Source organism: Leiobunum rupestre, chromosome 10, assembly GCF_980474605.1.
Source record: "Leiobunum rupestre chromosome 10, qqLeiRupe1.1.hap1, whole genome shotgun sequence".
NCBI classification, from domain to species: Eukaryota; Metazoa; Arthropoda; class Arachnida; order Opiliones; family Sclerosomatidae; genus Leiobunum; species Leiobunum rupestre.
The window spans coordinates 12,431,195-12,453,266 of NC_143393.1; the positions used below are offsets into that span (position 1 = coordinate 12,431,195).

General features: G+C 33.5%; 1 protein-coding gene across 1 annotated transcript; it reads left to right on the forward strand.

The window, feature by feature from the left end:
- The first annotated feature begins 638 nt into the window (after positions 1-638).
- On the forward strand, positions 639-20,691 carry LOC149923724 (uncharacterized). Its single transcript, XM_090161649.1, has 5 exons — positions 639-716; positions 8,209-8,348; positions 10,560-10,610; positions 13,399-13,496; positions 20,522-20,691. The coding sequence occupies exons 1-5, from the start codon at positions 681-683 to the stop codon at positions 20,689-20,691; spliced, it is 495 nt and encodes a 164-aa protein (XP_090017775.1). The 5' UTR covers positions 639-680.
- Positions 20,692-22,072: the final 1,381 nt, after the last annotated feature.

A 22,072-nucleotide genomic window follows, 5' to 3' on the forward strand; every position in this document is an offset into this window, starting at 1 on the left:
TGGTGTTGGTCAAAGGCCTTAGACACCAAACGATCTGGTACTAAAAATGTACGCTTTTTACTCTAAACATAATTATAGGTCCAATGCCAGAAAAATTATCAGTTCAATGAAAAAAGTATCCCACACTTGAAGAAAAATTTTAAAAAGTGTTTGTTTCAGATTAGGGGAAAGTATTCACAGTTCTTCCATTATTAAACAGAAATCGTAGCAGACAACGCGAGGCAATTGAATAATTATCTCCTATTTGAACTTGTTAAGCCTTGCATTGGGAATAAGGTGTATTGGTTATTGTTTAGAAATTAAAAACTCAGAGAAATGTATATATTTTTAGGTTCACTGTATTTTTTAAGTGTATTGTTTCTTTGCAACTTTTTGTATAAACGGACTGTGGTCCTGTAAGTATTTTTAATTTATTAAAAGATTTTATCGCTAAAAGATATAGTTTTTGAACTTTTTTACTTAAAACGGCAAGTTGGCAACCAAAGTGATTCTTTAATTCCACGCGATTCCGAATTTTTTTGCATTTCTTATTAGAATTTCGAAATTCCCGATCAGGTTTCGAAGATTCGAATGGAATAATTAGGTGGTTTCTTTTCGCTTTTTCAGGTATTTCAAAGTAGGGTAAGAAGAGTAAGACTATGACGAGTTTAAATTATCTTTGGTTTGAGTCTGAGTAAGAAATGGTTGCCTGTGGCCTTTTCAGCGATTCAGCCAAGGTTGGTAAAATGTTTTTCAGCAGATAAATTTCGGCTAGCAGACGACAAAATCGGATTTACTCCTTTACACCAGTCTTGGAAAAAAGGAATTTTTTAAAACTAGTCCTTAGGATTAGTGACCCCTATTGTCTTCAAAAATAAACTGGTCCTTAGGACCAGTGACCCTTACAATGGGACCAATAGAAAAAAAATCATGGTAAATTATTTTTTATGGAATGTGAAATGTGGATAGGTCTAGACTCTAGAAACCATATAAATGTTTATAATTCAAGAAGGCGTGAATCGTGAATCGCGCCGCGCGCGTGGTGTTTTACTTCATTATTCATTGTAACTTAATACCACTACTAAAGGTTGCTGGTAACTTTGTAAGCCCTTCATCTCTAGTGTGACGTTTATTGTGTTAGAAAGAAAAAAGTCGGAGTAGAAATTGGAAGAAAGCTTGAATTTTTAAACTGGTCCCGCCTCAATGCCCATAAAAAAAGTGAATTATTAAACTGGTCCGTGACCCCCAGTATTTTAATTAAAAAACTGGTCCAAGCAATTAATAAACTGGTTTTGGACCAGTGGACGTGTGTTATTTCCAAGACTGCTTTACACCTCCTTTTCAGAAGGAGTAAAAAGTGTATCTCTAATACTCCGGAACAAGCAAATAGTTTCTGGGGCGGAGTAATTCTCATCCCCGGAGCAGGCGAATAAAACGTTTTAAGGTAAAAAGAGTACACTTTTAGTCCGAGAACAGGCGAAAAGAAACCACATAGAGAATCTAGACCTGGACACGATTCTTGCCAGTGACGGACCCTTCGTTTTTTAGCCGGCGTTACCCCCAAGATTTGAATGCTTGGGTCAGGCCCCGGATTACTGCGTATTTGAACTATTTTTTCCATTGTCGGTCAAAGTTTGGAATAAGATAGCTTTAATGAGGTGTTATTTTTGGTGCCTCCATCAATGAAATTGATTTTTCGCAGGGTGGTTGGCATTGTTCTTAATGCACTGGGTTGTTTTGAAATCGCTGCTTTTGGTAAAAATTCCCCTCAGAACTTAGGTAATTGTTACAGTGTGCTAGTGAACACTATGAATAGAGAAAAAATTCCGCAAAATTTTCCGCAAATCGGAAAATTAAAAAATGACATAAATTACTTTTTAAGGGTTTTTATTTTTTTACCTTTTTAACGAAATAAAATGTCTAATACCAATAAACATTCTACAAAACATTAATAGTGTTACATTGTTAATAAGTTTAAAGCTAGTCTATAGGTTTAGTTTTACTTTTAGATTCGAAAAAATTAGGTGAAAATGCCGCGTTATTTAAATTTCCAAACAATATTAGACTAATCATGGAATGCAAACTTTTTTTTAAATTTTTTCAGAAAAAGGCCTCGGTCATGTTCCGACTTACAACACTAGTATTAGCTTAGCTGATAATTATTATTTAAAAAAAAAATTCGTAATTAATGGACAGGGTGGGTAATAAAGCGTTGTAATTAATGTTTCTTAGAGTTAAAATTACACTTCGATCGCTAAGGCTTAGTGCGTTAATTATGTTAAACAACAGGGTGATTGAGATATGGTTTTTAATATACAGGTGGTTGGGAAAAGGCCACTTCCTTTTAGGTTATTATAGTGCGCTTATGAAGTTAATGTACTAGGTGATGGAAAATTGTTTCATCTTTAAATTTAATTTTGTTACTTTTATGATCAGTTGAAAATTAAAATTTATGAAATAAAGATATTAAACTACCGCAGGAATCCATACCTCTACTTGGAATGCTTATCCTGGCGTATCGCGTATGGTAAGATCACTCTGACGGCTTTGGCCCCGCCTACGAGAGAAAAAATCCCCTTTGCGCGCGCTCCCCTCTCACGTAGTTGTTTGTTAAGTTAACATCGAGGCGAAAATCTGCCGCGATAAGCATTCCAAGTAGAGGTATGGATACCTGACTACGGTCATTAATTTTATTAAGAAATATTTCTTTTGTATCAAAATAAACTGGAAACTTACTAAAATCTCTTCTATTTTTCTGTTAATTATAAATTTAAATTCATCTAAAAAATTTCCAAATGAAAAAAATAGTGAGTCGGGTCCGTTTTTGGTACTCCGACCACCACCGGGTTTAAACTGATTTTCCCCTACGACACTGAAATCTGTACGTAATTTAGCATCGTCAACGCTACAGGCTTGTACCCCGATTACAGGGGCTAAGTAGGGCTAAGCCACAAGGCGCCTCGCTCCTTGGGGGCGCTATTTGGCCCTTAATATATTTTTATAATTTAATTTTAATGTATTCAATAAAGTACTGGCAATATGAAAAAGGGTGCCTGATATTATTAGCCCAGGGGCGCCTGAAACAAGTATTTTGCCTATTGTGACCCTCTTGTTTTTTATTGTCAAGTTTTTTCAAAAGTTTACATTCTAAGAAAAACGATGGGAAGGGAAAATAGGTCAATATATTGGCGCCGTTAACTCCCCGCACTTTATTGTCGTAGCTTATGCGATCGGTTCAAATGGGTGACGGTGTACTCGAAATTTTTAAAACAATGAAAAGTAAACTATCATTTTTTTAAACAATATATTTTTTAAATATTAAATTAAATCAACAAATGTATGTATCTATGTATGAAAATGTGCAAATATACTCTTTGTGGTAATGTGAATCTAAAGCAAATTAAATTACAAGCAGAAATTGAATTTAATTAAAAGTAATTTAAATATTTATTTTTATCGATGTGTGAAAACTATGCGGAATAAATATTCATAAAATATTTACAAATGAATAAAATACAGATATTGAAATTAAATGTTTATATAAAAATATTTAATTTAAATATTAGTGTCGTACTTCTTATTTGAGTAATATGTGAGCATTTTATAGCAATATAAAATTATTTGATTTAAATATGATGTTTATATTTTATTTGATTAATTTGTAAACATTCTGTTACTCTTTTTTTGGAAAATTGACTTATAAAAATTGAAAAGAAAAATATCAATTAATCTAAAAAGGGTGGGCCTACAACTGAAACGTACTCGCTACGACTTGTTTTCTCTTTTTGAAGGTCTAGGTCAGATTTTCATTTGTCCCATTTTAATTTATTTTTGGTGAGAAGTTAGCATCATTTTGGAAAATCGCATTTCTTAGGAACACCGTCGATATCGCGTCAAATAACAAATTTCCCAGATCGTTTTTAGAACACTGTTCGACACGATGAATAGCCTTTCGGCCCTCCGAATTATTTTAATACCTTTTGCTCTAGGAAGCTCCGCAATTGGCGTCAAAGTGGACATACTAGTAAGTGCTATTTATGTTTTTACATAAGTAACGTAATAACTATAAGTGTGACAACTGTAGCCTTGTTCATACATTTGATAATATATATTATATTAAAATGTAGTTTCCCCAAGATGTTCTTTTTTCCCTTTTTCGCGAAGTTTATTGCCACACATTTTTTAAAGATTAATTTCAACTGATTTAAAAAAATCATAGATTTAAATCGCCTGTTGTATTTACGAATCTGGGCAAAAGTATAGTTTCTGTAGCAATAACCACTCAAAGCAAACTAATTTGCAAGTGGTAATTAAATTTAATTAGGATTAATTTAAATGTTATTTATAAGAAAAAGAAATAAAAAACGTAATAAAATTAATTAAAATAAAAAATTGAATATCATAAATAAATTAATTGAAGTATAAAATTAATTAAAATCAAAAAGTAATTAAAATATAAAATTATTTAAAATCAAAAAGTAATTGATATATAAAATTAATTAAATCAAAAAGTTATTAAAATATCAAATTAATTAAAATCAAAAACAATAAAACTTTAAAATTAATTAAAATCAAAAACAATAAAACTATAAAATTAATTAAAATCAAAAACAATAAAACTATAAAATTAATTAAAAACAAAAACAATAAAACTATAAAATTAATTAAAAACAAAACAATAAAACTATAAAATTAATTAAAATCAAAAACAATAAAACTATAAAATTAATTAAAATCAAAAACAATAAAACTATAAAATTAATTAAAATCAAAAACAATAAAACTATAAAATTAATTAAAATCAAAAACAATAAAACTATAAAATTAAAGAATTAAATAAAATGAAAAAATTATAAAATTAAAGAATGAAATAAAATGAAAAATTATAAAATTAAAGAATGAAATAAAATTAAAAAATTATAAAATTAAAGAATGAAATAACATGAAAAAAATATAAAATTAATTGTATAATTATATTAATTTATATAAATATAAATTTATTACAATCAAAACAATTAAATTAAAAAAATATTTCGATTTAAAAAAATAAAAAATAAAAAGCCCTAGTATTCCATAAATTAAACCTAAATTAGGTTTCATTAAAGAAAATTTAATATTAAAAATAGTATTACAAAAGGAAGTTTAAAATTGGTAAAAAAATTAATAACTTTGAAACGATATTAACACGTTTTTTAATATATTTATCAAATGTACAGAAATAATAAGCTAGCGTACTGACCAATTAGTAGAACGATTAGCAAAATTAATAATAATCCGGAAATTTAGAAGTCTATGCAGTTTTTTTGGTCAGTAAATTAAATTAACCCAAAGCAAAAGTTAATTTTCGTTGTGGTAATTAAGAAAAGAAGCACACATATTAACTGAGTGGTGCTATTTCGATATTTGTAATTCTAATTCCTATGTTTATATTACCAAGATAGTATGTGCGTTACTGAGAACGTACGAGTCTACCTTCGAAGTCCGCTAACATGATCCACCCTCAAAACTATTTTCCGCTATTTCTTAATAGCTCCATCTAGTATCCGTAGTAAGAACGGGTTCTTTTCTCTTTCGAGAATATAATTCGTGTAACTTTAATTAAACTGAATTTAACGATTTCATTAATTTAAGGCATGAAATTAAAGGGTCCTCAAATTAATGATAAAATCATCTACAAATTGAATAATTAATTTCTTTTTTTATGGGTATAATTTACCACAAAGTTTTCTTATCAAAGCTGACTGATAAATGGTCACACTGGAAAGTATTATTTATAGGTAATATTTTAGTTTTTTATTAATTTTATTTACTTTTAATGTACAATTTTATTATTTTTAAAAATCTGAGGATAATTGTGGACCATTGTATTTTTTGTGGAAAAAACTACCCGTGGTTAAAATCATTCATTTTAAATTAGACATTTTTAGGGTAAAATGTAATTATAGCCTTAATTTAATTAATTGATTAATTCTCAATAATTGTGTGAAGACAAGAATGTTTTAAAACCGAATTTCACGCTTGATGACGTAAAAGCGTGTGTCAAATATGAACTTGGGCTGTCAGCACGGTTATTAAGTTAATAAGAACCACCTTTTCAACTGCATTGCTAATTTGGTCCGAGATTCGCGTCTTTATATTTGCTCGAAGACCTATTGGTACGATCTATTTGCAAGTATTTAAATTTCTTCAAATTTGTTTAGGGTTTCTACTTATTCACGTAATTTTTCACTCTGTCATCACGAGGACGTGGTTAAATTGTTTTATAGGCTTCGAACTTATAAATATAGCACCATCTGTCTTAATACGCGTCAGATAAATATGCGAGGAAATAGCGGACAACTTTTGGATTTAGATGTTTCTATGCTTAATCTTTCAGCTGTTGTACATAAATAATTTTGAACAAGCAAATACATTTCACTCATTCTATTTAGGTAGGTGGCGATACTTGCCACAAATAATTAAAATACGCACGAAGCCTTTAGTATCACTCCACTTTTCTCCATGGTAGTATTTCTGGCTTCTCTACCAGAGTTGATTCTTACGTTCTCAGATAACCTAAGCACGTTCTTGATGTTATTTATGATATTAAGTGGTTTCAAGAATATATTTATTTCGACTTAATAATAATAATCAGCTAAACTAATACCCAAGGCACCACCTTAGGCCCAAGTCATCAAGCGACTTTTAAAGCCATTAAACAGGTGGCCGGGTTAGATTGCGTAGGAGGGTGGTGGCAAGCCCTTCGTGCCACATGAGCCTACAGCTCCCTACACACACTATTACCGTTCACCTCTACAAGTTTTTATGGAAAGGGGAAACCGAAGAACTCGGGGAAAACCCCTTAAACTTCGGGAGAATTACTTAGTTAGCGTGGCTGCCAATCCCTCCTTCCACCTAAATCAATCAAATCAGCTTAGTATCTCTTTAGTTCCCTAAAAATGACGTCTTAAAGCGCACGCCGGTGACACTCTCCCTTCCCCCCTCTCGTGTTGACTGAAAACCAGTGGCGTAGCCAGGGGGGGGAGCACAGGGGGCACATGCATCAGCCCGAAACGTATGGTCGTACATACAAATATTTTTATTTTCATACATTTTTTCTCAATGGTGTGTCTCTCCCCCCGAAATTAAATCCTGGCTACGCCACTGCTGAAAACTACACTATATTCGCCTCGCAGAAAGAGGAGCAGGGTTCGATCCCAATTAACTTGTAGCACTAGAACTACTGCCTCCGCGTACTGTTTGTAAGTTAGAGGGATTCGATTTCCCCTTTCCATAAAAACTCATGGAAGTTAACTGTAATAGTGAGTGAAGGAAGCTGTGGGCTCACGAGTATGAATGGTTTGTAACAGGCTTGGCGGATTTAAATTAATTTGATTAAATAATACAATGTTTTTCAATGGCGGAATAAAAAATGGCAAAAAATACGTAGAAAATCTGATCAAACTAAAATATTAAATTGTAGTTAAATTTAATTTAGATTTCATTTAATTCAAGATGAGCTAACTGAGAAAAGTAAAATATCCGTTATTTAAACAGCTAAAGAGCCATAAAAATCCGATTTAAATCAAAACAATCGATTGATTTGATTTTAATTTCAAAAGTCAAAAAATTGCCCGCGCAATTTAACCTGGCCAGTTGGGATAAAGCCATTAAAAGCAGGGTTAGCAAAAAATTCGATTTATACGATAATTATCGGATATTTTAATAATTATCCGATTTTTTGGATAACTACCGGATTGTTTGGATACATATCGGATTATTTGGATACACATCGGATTATTTGGATACATATCGGATTATTTGGATACATATCGGATTTTTTTAATAATTATGAATATTTGGAATTTAAGTTGTAAAATTTAACGATGATTCAGATGAATGATTATGAACAAATCAACATTGCCTTTTCAAGTTTCATTCATTTTGGATAGTTGTAAACATTACATAAATGTCATAAATACTCAATACTGCTGTATATTGCTTTCAAAATAATTAAATTAAACTTTAAAAACTGTTTTCAGAGATTTTAATTTAATACGATAATTATCATGATTTTTTCATCGGATAAATATCGATAATTGTCGTGATAATTATCATTGATAATTATCCATCGATAATTATCGACCAACCCCGATTAAATGACTTTGGGCCTAGGGTGGTGCTGATTATTATAATTATTATTATCCCTAAGTAGAAATAAAAATAATAATGAAAATTCCAAATGTTTAGCCGAATTCGACAATTTTGGAACGGCAGGGCCCGATTGTTCCTTTCGTGCAGTACTCATGTCCTCGACCGTTTCGATATTTGGCGACTTGCAGAACGAACTTGGACTGCACAACCGGATGCTGCGCTACATTTAGTTTAAGGTACGAAATTAATAAAGAAGTGCGCGAATACCTCATCTTTTATCAAATATTTTAATCAAATAGAAAATAATGGTTTTCTAGCGATATCAAATACTGTTTTAAATACTTATTTATTAGCGACGTCAAATACTAAATCCTATATTTTAAACGTCGAATAGTTTGGTCGAATATTTTTAATGAAAAAACAGGGCCAGTTAACTGATCAAATTTCGAATACCAAATAATTTGACGTATATGGCTTTAAGGTTTTAGTTATAGTTTGCTGCTCATTGATCAAGACAATACGACCATAAGAAACCTAACGGATAACTGAGCATATTCATTGACAAATTAAAGATTCTACAGGACAATGTCCACTACTAGGCCCACATTTTGAAAAAATGTTGCTAACCCAGAATTACGTCACTTTGGGTACAGCTTTGGTCATAGACATTTGAATGATATTTTAGATCGTCGAATACCGACCAGAAAAACAAGCCGGATGATGCACCAAATTCGGTTTCACTCCCTTTTCCATATTAATAGACGACAATTTTAGGGGTACGTTCAGTAATGCTCATCAAAAACATCGCTGAGTAATCGATGCCAACATTTTTTTACTGTACGATTTATCACGTTTCCGATTTGACGTCACGATGGGCATCCGATGCTCATCAAAAAAATCATTTCGGAGAAAAGTTTTTTTTGATGTCTTGACATCAAAGGCGTCGGTGTTTACAGTTTAGCTGGCAGAGGAGGATTCCCAAGAAATTATTCGACAATATAACAATTCTGATGGTTTGCTTTACGAAACGATAGTATCAATAAATGATCACGACAAAATGTTAACAGCGCTGACTAGAAATAGCACCGTTCAGTAACTTCCTACGTCACTACGACCAGATTTGCGTTACTGAACGTACCCTAAAATACGCGAAAAAGTAGATTATAGTCCATAATTAAAAGGGATAATAAATTAAAAGGTACGAGTTATTAGTAAGTTTTTTAATTTCTTCAAATTTGTTTAGGATTTAGATATATTATCCCTTTTAATTATGGACTAATCTACTTTTTCGCGTATTTTATCATCCTTCTCATAGTCCATAGGTGGCCTCTTCTAACTTAACTTATCGTATATACTATTCACCACCACACTCCCCCCTTTTCGGCTTTCCGTTGCTATGCAACGCGTTTTGAAATTTTTAATGTTTAGGCTTAGTTTCTCTTTTCGATATAACAGTCACCAGCCAGATTTCCCGCACGGTACTGATGAGTTCCAAATAGAACGAAACCGGTCTACCGTTGGAATATCTGGCTATTTTATTTAGTTTTTATGTAGTTTATTACTCGAAGATCTATTTGATCCGAGATTCGCTCGAAGACCTATCGGTACGAGTTATTAGTAAGTTTTTTAATTTCTTCAAATTTGTTTAGGATTTAGATATATTATCCCTTTTAATTATGGACTAATCTACTTTTTCGCGTATTTTATCATCCTTCTCACAGTCCATAGGTGGTCTCTTCTAACTTAACTGAACGTACCCTAGTACAACAGTGCTTGATAATCCTTTATTTGTCTATGCAAAAGCGACATAAGACCCAAAAGTGTGCCAGATCGTAATATCTTCCACTGAGAGCTTTTTGAGAAATAAGAAAAAGAGTGTAGGAGAATGGGGTAAATAATACTTCATTCAAATCGGCAATTTTCGCCACTCCAGCGACTAAAGGGCGCCAAGACAAATTAGCCGATAGTCCAAAGAGAACACTTCCCATAGATAGCCATCTAGTTCGCTTTGTAGTCGATGGTGAGACCGTGGATATTTCAAAATGCGCACAGGTAGGGCTGACACACATTTGGGTCTTACGTCGCTTTTGGTCTGTGGTATATTTACAGGTCTTAAAAGTAACGGCCCAGAAAAGACGATTGAAGCGCCAATATTGTTAAGTAATTATTTCCAATAGCTTCTCCTTTGATGTCCTTAAAACTCAAAAATCAAGAAAAACCTATCGGTTATTCGACCAGTTTTGGCAAACTATTCGAAATAGCAAATATTGGCTATTACCTTTTCCGAATACTTGACTATTTGATCAGAAATAAGAATATTAGAAAACTTTATTAAGAATAAAGAATATTCGATTTAGTATTTGATCGAATTATTTGGTTAAACTAAATGTTTTGCACTGAAGAGAGAGTAATGTTTATACATTTTAATGTAAATTTTCTTTTTTTAGACCCATTCGAGAATGGTCAGCCGAATGTTGTGTGCCCCGCGCGTTGGTCAGGTTAGAAGAAAAACGATCAATTAAAAGTAACGCTCTGCTCGCTTCGTCAAAGGAGAAGATATTTTTACGGGGGTAACGCCATTAAAGACCGAATTCTAAATATCCCAACAGTCTGAAACGTTGAAAATTTAAAATATTTTAAAACCGCATCTTTGCGTTTATGTTTGTTTCGTTGCCGCCTAAAAGCTGAGGGTGTGGGACTCTTAGGAGGGGGAGCCAAAATATGGAAATGGCGAGCACAAAATTCAACGTTCAAAATTTACAATAGGCTGTAAGTAGGGCTGTGCGAGTAGTGGATTTAGGCTATCGATTCGGGTACCGAGTATCTGAAAAAATTTCCGTCGAGTATCGAGTCGGGTAGTATTTTTGAGGGTTGTATACTATTGGACCGAATCCCGTTTGACCGAATCCCATTGAACCGAAAAGTATTTTCGTTTATAGCCCAACATGGCGGGATTCAGTTGAATGGGAAATTTAAATCTGGTTCGTTTTCACTTCGGGTAGGTTAGTACAGGTTGGGTTAGGTTAGGTTAGGTTAGGTTGGGTTAGGTTAGGTTAGGTTAGGTTAGGTTAGGTTGGGTTGTGTTAGGTTAGGTTAGGTTAGTTCAGGTTGGGTTAGGTTAGATATGGTCTTATCAAGGTTATTTTCCAAAATTAAACCCGGAAAACATCAAATTTCAAGGGAAAAAGGTCTAAAAATACACGTCGGTACGAAATAATAAATATTTAAGACATAGTTTAGTCCAAATTAGATATACTATCGTCACGTAACCTACGATATATAAAAATGTATCACTAACGGTATATTGAATGAAAACCGCGCAAAACGCGGTTTTCGGTCGATTGGAATTCGGTTGAATGGTACATTCGGACGAATGGGATTTCGGTCCAATGGTCTACAATCTTTTTGAGGTGTAGATTAAGCCAAAAAATTATATATTCGAGTAGTCGAGTAGTTAAGAAAAACGTTCGGATACTCGATCGAGTTTTTTTTTCGGGTAATTTTCTTTAATTATTAATAACGGTATTCTTGATTATTCATAACTGTATTAAACTTGATATATGATAATTCATAACGAATTAACGAATTAAAACTTAAACATTTTAACTACTAAATTGATACCGAAGTAACCTAAGCCTAATAGCGCCGTAACCACCAAAGCGCCATCCGAACTCAAGGAGAAGAAAAGCCATATAGTTATATCAGAGCGTCGCGTTGAAATTATTGCAGCGGAAACAGCAAATTTACTAAAATACTCATCTAATAGTCGAGTACCCTAACATGATGACGAATTCAGCAAGGCGGCTTATTCGAGTATTCGAGTACACGAATAAGCAAATTTTCGATACTTGATAATCGACGAGTATTGCATTTTTCTTAATCGAGTTACGAGTTCGGGTAGCCGACCTAAAAATATGTCGGGTATTCGATGCTGATCGAGTACTCGCACAGCCCTAGCTTTAAGGTATTTAGGTGACGGAGAGCCTAGGAGTCTACAAGCGAGCTCTTCCTTTTTAGCGGAGTGGTTAGAACCATTGAGTTGGGAATATTAATCTAGAGGTCCAATCAAAACGTAGGATTTCAGTATTTCGCGAAACAAGTTTTTTAAAAATAAGAATACTGCCGTCTGCTCCCAAATGACGAGAAAACTTTATCATTCTACAAGTGGCGCAGTCTATCTCTCAATGGTTTGTTCAAATAAGACGCGTTTTCCGGCAAAAAGATTTTTTTTTCAAAAATAATGGATGGCGCTACAGTTCATATGATAACGTTCTCTTGTCATTTTAGAGGAGACGACACATTCGTAATTTTCAAAAACTTGTTTCGCGGGGAGCAGATTTGATTGGATCTCTAGATTCATATTCACAACTCAATGGTTAGCACTTTCGCCTCGCAGCAAGAGGAGCCGGGTTCGATCCCAGCTTGTGGCACTGGGTGAAAACTCGGAACAAATCCTTCCGCGTTGAGTTTGCAAGTTCTTTCCCCACTGGTTTAAGGGGTTTTCCTCCGAGCTCTTCGGTTTCCCCTTCCATTAAAAACTTGTTGAGGTTAACGGTAATAGTGAGTGTAGGGAGTTGTTGGCTCGCGTGGCGTGAATAGCTTGCCACCACCCTCCTACGCATTGTAACCCGGCCAAAAAAATTAAAGGCTTCAAAAGTCACTTGATGACTTAGGCCTAAGGTGGTGCCTTGGGTATTAGCCTTGAATGGGAAATATCGTGCAAATTTAAGGCATATTGCCCTGTTTAAATGGTACACGGGCAACAAATAATAAAATGCTAAATTAACACAGTAAAATTATTCAATTCACTAATATATCAGTAATAACTTAATAGCATTAAAATCTCCCCTTTAAGTCTTCGCCTTAATGATAATTTCTGAGTTTTCTCTATAAACAACTTAAGAAATTGGTGCTAGGTGGCGTAGCATTCTCAGTTAACAGGGAAATATGAACCGCCATTATTGCGAGGGAGCTTTCGTCGAGCAGAGATTTGCTTTTAATCGTGTCGAGAATGAATTTATTTATAATGTAGGTAAAATGACACCAGGGTCTAGAAAACCTCCCCCAGCGCGTTTCAATCACGTCGGAATACGTAGGTTTTAGGGAGCCAATGAAATACCAGACCGATTTGATTGACTTTCAAGGGGAGGAGCAAACTAGCAGACCATTTGGGGGATTGTTAGAAAAGCTAAAACTCGTCTTAACGTCGTCATTCTACCGAAGTTATAAAATAAGTACATTCTTTTCGTGATAGTTATGTAAAAACTAAACTTCCGAATATTGCAGATTCGTGAACGCGCGCAGTTGGTGCCTTCAGGAACCGATTAAAATGAACGAGTTGGGTTTCAAAAACAGCACGAGCCACGGGAACGACATTCAAGCCGGTGAGTCTCGTTTGTTTCATTTTACACTTAAAGAGAGTATATACATCCCAGGCAGTGACCATGGGAAATTTAAAGTCATTTTATAGGAAATTACAGGAGTAATGTTTAGGTAAATATAGGAAATAATATGAACGTTCGTGTGAATTTATAGGAAATTATATGGACGTTCGCGTGAATTTATAGGAAATTATATGGACGTTCATGTGAATTTATAGGAAATTATATGAACTGTCGTGTGAATTTATAGGAAATTATATGGACGTTCGTGTGAATTTATAGGAAATTATATGGACGTTCATGTGAATTTATAGGAAATTATATGAACTGTCCTGTGAATTTATAGGAAATTATATGGACGTTCGTGTGAATTTATAGGAAATTATATGGACGTTCATGTGAATTTATAGGAAATTATATGAACTGTCGTGTGAATTTATAGGAAATTATATGAACGTTCGTGTGAATTTATAGGAAATTATATGAACGTTCATGTTAATTTATAGGAAATTATATGAACGTTCGTATGAATTTATAGGACATTATATGAACGTTCGTGTGATTTTATAGGAAATTATATGCACGTTCATGTTAATTTATAGGAAATTATATGAACGTTCGTGTGAATTTATAGGAAATTATATGAACTGTCGTGTGAATTTATAGGAAATTATATGAACGTTGGTGTGATTTTATAGGAAATTATATGCACGTTCATGTGAATTTATAGGAAATTATATGAACGTTCGTATGAATTTATAGGAAATTATATGAACGTTCGTGTGATTTTATAGGAAATTATATGAACGTTCGAGTGATTTTATAGGAAATTATATGAACGTTCGTGTGAATTTATAGGAAATTAAATGGACGTTCGTGTGAATTTATAGGAAATTATATGGACGTTCGTGTGAATTTATAGGAAATTATATGGACGTTCGTGTGAATTTATAGGAAATTATATGGACGTTCGTGTGAATTTATAGGAAATTATATGAACGTTCGTGTGAATTTATAGGAAATTATATGAACGTTCGTGAATTTATAGGAAATTATATGGACGTTCATGTGAATTTATAGGAAATTATGCGGACGTTCGTGTGAATTTATAGGAAATTATATGGACGTTCGTGTGAATTTATAGGAAATTATAGGAATAATTTTATTAAAGATAAAACAAATGCTTTTAAATTGAATATAACCTCAGGTATTTGGTTTGCAGATTTGGCCACTCTTGCCTTTGTCTTTAGAAATGTTTGGCGCCACTGCAAAGGTTAATTTTAAAATTTTAAAGGGTCTTCCGTAAATATTGCTTTGCAGGTTATATTCCCTTTAAAGAAACTTTAATTTAATAATAATATTACATTAAATATGAAACCATCACAGACTTTGTGACTAAATAAATATATTTAAGTATTATTACATTTTCATTTTAAAACACCAGCCAGCTGTAAGGCCAATGATAGTGTTTTAGCAAACGGCTGGCACTTTTTGAGCTCCTTCTATCGAACTTTAAAACTATATGGAAAGCAAAGTACGAAAAATATATCGGAAAATATAGGAAAATTGGTCCGGATTTTTTTTAGTGCAAGAATTAAAAATAAAAAACTACATTGTAAATATCGTTGTTTGTTCCAGTTGTTTTTTCTTAATTGCTGTTGTGGATATTTTAGGTTAGGTTAGGATAGGTTAAGTTAGGTTCACGTTAATGTTACTATTTTCTTATATTAGAAATATTTAAAAAAAAACAATTCCTAATGTTCGAAAAAACGGACAAACGATTATTCGAACAAATGAAATTCGCCAGTAAAGTTAACATAAATTGAACGACTAAATCACCAACAAAAGTTGTGATAAATTTTTCGGGCAATGACATACGGACATACGATCCTGTTTTCCGGCATTCGGACAAATGATCATTCGGACATTTGTACCACCGTTGGAACGAATAAAATTCGAACAAATGTATCCAAATCGCTATTTTACGTAGAGAAATTTTAAATTTGATTTGTGAAAAACATTTTTGGTGTCATGGCAAAACGAATGGCCATTGAAACCTTTCCCTTTAGGAGCTTTCAATGTACATGAAGGTCTACTTAACCCCCGAGTTTGAACAAAATCGGGGAGAAACACCTCGGGATGTCTCGACCTTGTCAGTGTAATTATAGCCAAGGCTACTATTTTATTTTAGTCTGTTAAAAATCCCGATAGTTCACGAAAATTGTTTACATAACTAAGATACTTATAACAAATTTTAGTGTAATTGTAAGAAAGTCTTCACTTTTGTTTTAGTCTGAAGTCTGTTAAAAATACCGATAGTTAAAGGGAATATAACCGGCAAAGCAATCTTTATGGAAGACCCCTTCAATTTATCAAATTACCCTGTACAGTGGCGCCAAACATTTCTAAAGCCAGAGGCAAGAGCGGCCAGAGCTGCAAACGTTGGTGTTCCACACCAAATACCTGAGGTTATATTCCCTTTAATGAAAATTAGTTTATTAAAGGTCCCACTTCCCAAAACACGTGATTATGTGGCCCTTTAAAGGGAGTATAAACTAAATCAAAAAATCGTCTGCTAACACTCGGTACTATTTGTGGTTTAACGTAACTAGCGACAATCATCCCTAGCTTCTGTTAAACCTAGTGACAGTTCACACTTCCCTTAAAGGGAATATAACCTGCAAAGCCATCTTTATGGAAGACCCCTTCAATATTTCAAATTTCCCTGCACAGTGGCGCCAAACATTTCTAATGCCAAAGGCAAGAGCGGCCAAAGCTGCAAGCGTTGGTGTTCCACACCAAATACCTGAGGTTATATTCCCTTTAAGGGGGAAGACTACAGTGGTCATTGTCTACTTTCGCGCTATTTCAAGCTGAACTCTTTTAATTTTGTATTTACATTATAAAATTAATATTTAAGTGTAGGACAGCCTCTTGTTTAGTGCTTAAAATACTTTTGACAATTTTAAATTTAATAGTAATTAAGTTATTAAATTGGACCCCCGGAGCTTAACAAGTCGGGCAAGCGCCCAAACTAGCCTTTAGTTAGGACCTTATATCTCGTTAACTATTAATATTATAATTATTTTAAGCACTAGAGGAAGGTTCAGCCTAATAAGAAAAATATAACACAATTATGTAATTGTTAAAACAGAAACGTTTAGCTTGAACGAAAAAGAGGCTTTTACTGTATTCTTCCCCCTTAACTACCATGATATTTATATGAAAATGCATTTAATATATAGTAAATATAACTTTCTGATAACTACGACTCATTTACTTTTGGTTTAAGCCGCTTCCTGGATTTCAATACAGTTAAAACACGCCTTCGTAGACACAAATATAAAGTTAAAAGTGGATTGAAAAATTAGCAACCGCAAACGAAAGTGGGCGAAATTCCAAATATATGATGGTTGGAAGACGATGAAAAATGCGTTAGACGAAAAAACACATTTAAAATACTCTCAAGGGCAAGTTAAGAAAAAGGTGCCAATAAGTTGTCACCGCAATAATACGATACAAAGCATCCTATCGCGTCGATTTGACAAAAGACTCTAAAACAGGGAACGGGTTGAAGGGCGGGGTGTTGCCAATTCCGAAGAACACGCGCCATTATTTATTTAACGGCGGCTTCTGTTGTATCGAACCTGAACCCTCGAGCCGAGTCCTAGCTCCGTTATGTCGTCACCCTACGAAAATTTACTAATTAACTTTTGAAAAGGGTTAGATATACCCCCTGCTATGAGGCACCGGTACAGGCCATTTTGACGCGTTATTCATCTTTAATATGCCGGAATCAGTCGAGCGAAAGATTTCTTATCAAAGATTCACTCTACGCGTAATAAAAGCGTCGGGTTACAGCGTTGCCAGATCGAAAATCTGAAATTATCGTCTCTAGGCCAAAAAATTGTCGTTTTTTTCTGGAAAATTACATTTCTTTTTTACCCTAAATTTGAATTCATGCATAAAAGCGTTGAATTTAGTTGATTTTGTTTAAAGCACTACAGGAGTTTTATTTCAGGGAAATAAACCAAATGCCTATTATCAATATTAACTGAACTTAATATTGTTTAAAAATGTTAAAAAAAAATGTTTGGCAACTAGGAGAAATAAACTCACTCTCAGTACTACGCAGCACTAATGAATGATATACAAATGAATAATAAAATTTAAATCGTTCGTAGGTTTTTCAAAAAAATTTAAAAATTATCGTACGCCATTAAAATTATAGTACATCCTAAAAATTTCGATGGAATTATCTCACTGTGCGATAATTATCGTACGTCTGGCAACGCTGGTCGCGTATGAAAAATTGCATTTTCATCTCGAAAATTCCCTTTCCCATCCATTCCCATTCCATTTGAGATAAAGTTTTCCATTCCCTTTCATCCCCGAACCGAAAAATTGCATTTCCATCCCGAAAGTTCCCTTTCCCATCCATTCCCATTCCATTTGAGATAAAGTTTTCCATTCCCTTTCATCCCCGAACCGAAAAATTGCATTTCCATCCCGAAAGTTCCCTTTCCCATCCATTCCCATTCCATTTGAGATAAAGTTTTCCATTCCCTTTCATCCCCGAACCGAAAAATTGCATTTCCATCCCGAAAGTTCCCTTTCCCATCCATTCCCATTCCATTTGAGATAAAGTTTTCCATTCCCTTTCATCCCCGAACCGAAAAATTGCATTTCCATCCCGAAAGTTCCCTTTCCCATCCATTCCCATTCCATTTGAGATAAAAAAAATCCATTCCTGCGAGAATTCGGCGGTAACTGCGGGAAATAGGCGAAACTATAAAGTAAATTTGGTCATAACCAACTTGTTAAATGGGAAAACGAAATCACGTGACAACCATATCACAGCCAACATGCATTCGGTAACTCCTATTCATAGTTGGCCGTGCGACGGAAAATAAAAAAATATTCCTTTCAGATACTGCAGACAGCAAATTAATTTTAACCTTTCTATTAAGATGGTTTAAATAATAATAATAATACTTTAAATTAGATAATTTAGATTTTATTACTCAAAATTTAAACCGCCATTAGCAAAATAAAATGAATAGTGGTTCGTATTTCTTAGGATAGATGGCGCTTCAGTTCTCCACAAAAATTCACGTGACTACCATCTTTTCAGCCCCCCTAGACTTTATAGTTTCGCCTATTGAAAAAAAAAACCATTCCCACGCAACTTTCTAAACCAAGTTACTTACAGACTTTGTTACGCTCAAAAACGCCATTTTGGCTCACCAAGCAGTGATTGTAGGTGGTGATCTTGGCATATTCTTCCCTAAACAGTCATCCCACACGTTTATGCTAAAGTGCTTTCTCCCTTTGAGGTATTTAAGGGCCAGATTTTAAATATAATGCAGATTAGAGTTCGAAACCTTTTCATTTATCTGTTAAAATTTTAAACAAACCATTTAATACAGTGGAATAGCAATATCTCATCGATTGTGTAAATATTCCATTTATAATATTGATATATTTTGCAAAGATTATATGTTCACGTAGGCTACCTGAGCTATACCCCAAAAAATTACCTTATATATTCAATTGCAGCACGGAAAGTGTATTCTAAATAGTTATGCACTTCTGGTACTACACTCTACAAACGAAATTCATAATTATGCACTTCTGGTACTACACTCTACAAACGAAATCAATAATTATGCACTTCTGGTACTACACTCTACTGACGAAATAACTAATTATGCACTTCTGGTACTACACTCTACTGACGAAATAACTAATTATACACTTCTGGTACTACACTTTACTGACGAAATAACTAATTATACACTTCTAGTACTATATTCCACAGACGATATAAACAATTATTAACTTCTGGTACTACACACTACAAACGAAATTAATAAAGAGGCACTTCTGGTACTACACTCTACAAACGAAATTTATAATTATGCACTTCTGGTACTACACGCTACAAACAAAATTAGTAATTAGGCACTTCTGGTACTACACACTACAAACGAAATTAATAAAGAGGCACTTCTGGTACTACACTCTACAAACGAAATTTATAATTATGCACTTCTGGTACTACACGCTACAAACAAAATTAGTAATTAGGCACTTCTGGTACTACACACTACAAAGGAAATTAATAAAGAGGCACTTCTGGTACTACACTCTACAAACGAAATTTATAATTATGCACTTCTGGTACTACACGCTACAAACAAAATTAGTAATTAGGCACTTCTGGTACTACACACTACAAACGAAATTAATAAAGAGGCACTTCTGGTACTACACTCTACAAACGAAATTTATAATTATGCACTTCTGGTACTACACGCTACAAACAAAATTAGTAATTAGGCAGTTCTGGTACTACACACTACAAACGAAATTAATAAAGAGGCACTTCTGGTACTACACTCTACAAACGAAATTTATAATTATGCACTTCTGGTACTACACGCTACAAACAAAATTAGTAATTAGGCACTTCTGGTACTACACACTACAAACGAAATTAATAAAGAGGCACTTCTGGTACTACACTCTACAAACGAAATTTATAATTATGCACTTCTGGTACTACACGCTACAAACAAAATTAGTAATTAGGCACTTCTGGTACTACACTCTACAAACGAAATTAATAATTAGGCACTTCTGGTACTACACTCTACTGACGAAATAACTAATTATACACTTCTGGTACTACACTTTACTGATGAAATAACTAATTATACACTTCTAGTACTATATTCCACAGACGATATAAACAATTATTAACTTCTGGTACTACACTCTACAAACGAAATTAATAATTAGGCACTTCTGGTACTACACTCTACAAAATAAATTAATAATTACCGGTGATTATACACTTTTGGTACAACACTCTATAGACGAAATATATAATTATACACTTCTGTATACGCAAATTTCGTCAAGGCTATTTTGAATGTGTACGTAATTAATTTGGGGTGGATGTGCGTTTTGGTTCATTTACAAGGCTTACGCTCATTATTTCATTCTTCGCGTGTCATTAAAAGAATGCCCATCGATCGAGACTGTCAAAAATTGCGAGCTTAGCTGCGAGGACAACATGGGCTGTTCTCCGGAAGAAATTTGTTGCCCCAACTCGTGCGGGAAGTCATCGTGCATAAGTTCATTCCACGCCGCCAGATTCGGCCTTCAAAAATCCATTAAGAATTTAAAATAATAAAATTCATTTTATTTATTATTTCATTCTCTTATTTAAACTTTTGAAATCTACTTAGGCCGACTGACTATCTTCGGACAATATTTTTACAGCTCGTTTGTCATTGGCTTAGCTTAAGATGATGTCTTCCCCGCGCTGGGAGGGAAACTGGGCGAAGATGTACCATCATGGATTCATGGGTCGAGTCAAAGTCTTTCTTTACATTCTTCTAATGTAGTTCTACATCGCGATTATCAAGTTCAATCAAACTTATCAAATCTATCAACGCGTGACTCACTAAACTCGAAAGTTCGGTTTAAGTGTAGGTCACGAGCGTTTCTATATTTTTAGGCCTTTCGGAAATTAAAGGGTTGAACGATGTCTCGGTATTTGTAATTTAAAAACAGTTATCCTCGTTTTAGCCTCCGGGAATAATCGTTCTTTTAACGGGAAATCATTTTCCTGTCCTTTTTTTTTCGAATGAATTTTAACTGTGTCAGGTTCTAAAGTTCCAATAACCCTTTCTCAAATAAATACCAGACATAGAGGTCGGTAACGGTTAATCATTATCCATGATTAAATTGATTTTTTTGGGGAAAAAATGTAAACAAAGAAATTTACCGGTTAATATTTCGGAAAATGATTAAAAAACATGTATTATTCGTAAATTTTGAGCTTTTTATCGAAAAAAACGTCGTTTTTCCGATTAATTTTACAAATTTATCGAAACAGTTAATCGGATAATACAGAAATATAAATTACTTGATCAAAACATTTTTCGAATAATTTTGAGAGCTTTATCTATTGAATAAAAGTTAACCATCCCCGACCTCTAACCAGACACCTGGGAGTTGCTACGGCAGCGTTGCCAGATTTTTCTGACCAAATTATTGTACAATGGGTAAAAATGTATAGTACAACAATAGAAATTATGGTATAGTACAACAATAGAAATTATGGTATAGTACAACAATAGAAATTATGGTATAGTACAACAATAGAAATTATGGTATAGTACAACAATAGAAATTATGGTATAGTACAACAATAGAAATTATGGTGCCAATATAAAATAGTATTAATTACTTTTAATTTAGAGTGTTTGTTAATATTTCGTCACTTGAAAGCCAAAACAAGGTAACTTTAACTACACTTTTAATTAGTATTAAGTTACGTAGTTTTTGCTTTCAGGCGACGATTTTATGTATAGTTAATAAGAAATTCTTATTTTTTTAGTAGTAGAAATAATGTAAATATAAAAATAGTACCATTATAGTACAATAGGTTGGAAATATGGTACATTTTGGATTTTGGTACTATAGAGTACGGTCTCAAAATGATAATACCATTTATAATATGATGCCAAATTATGGTATTTTTACCATGATTATAGTACGTATGG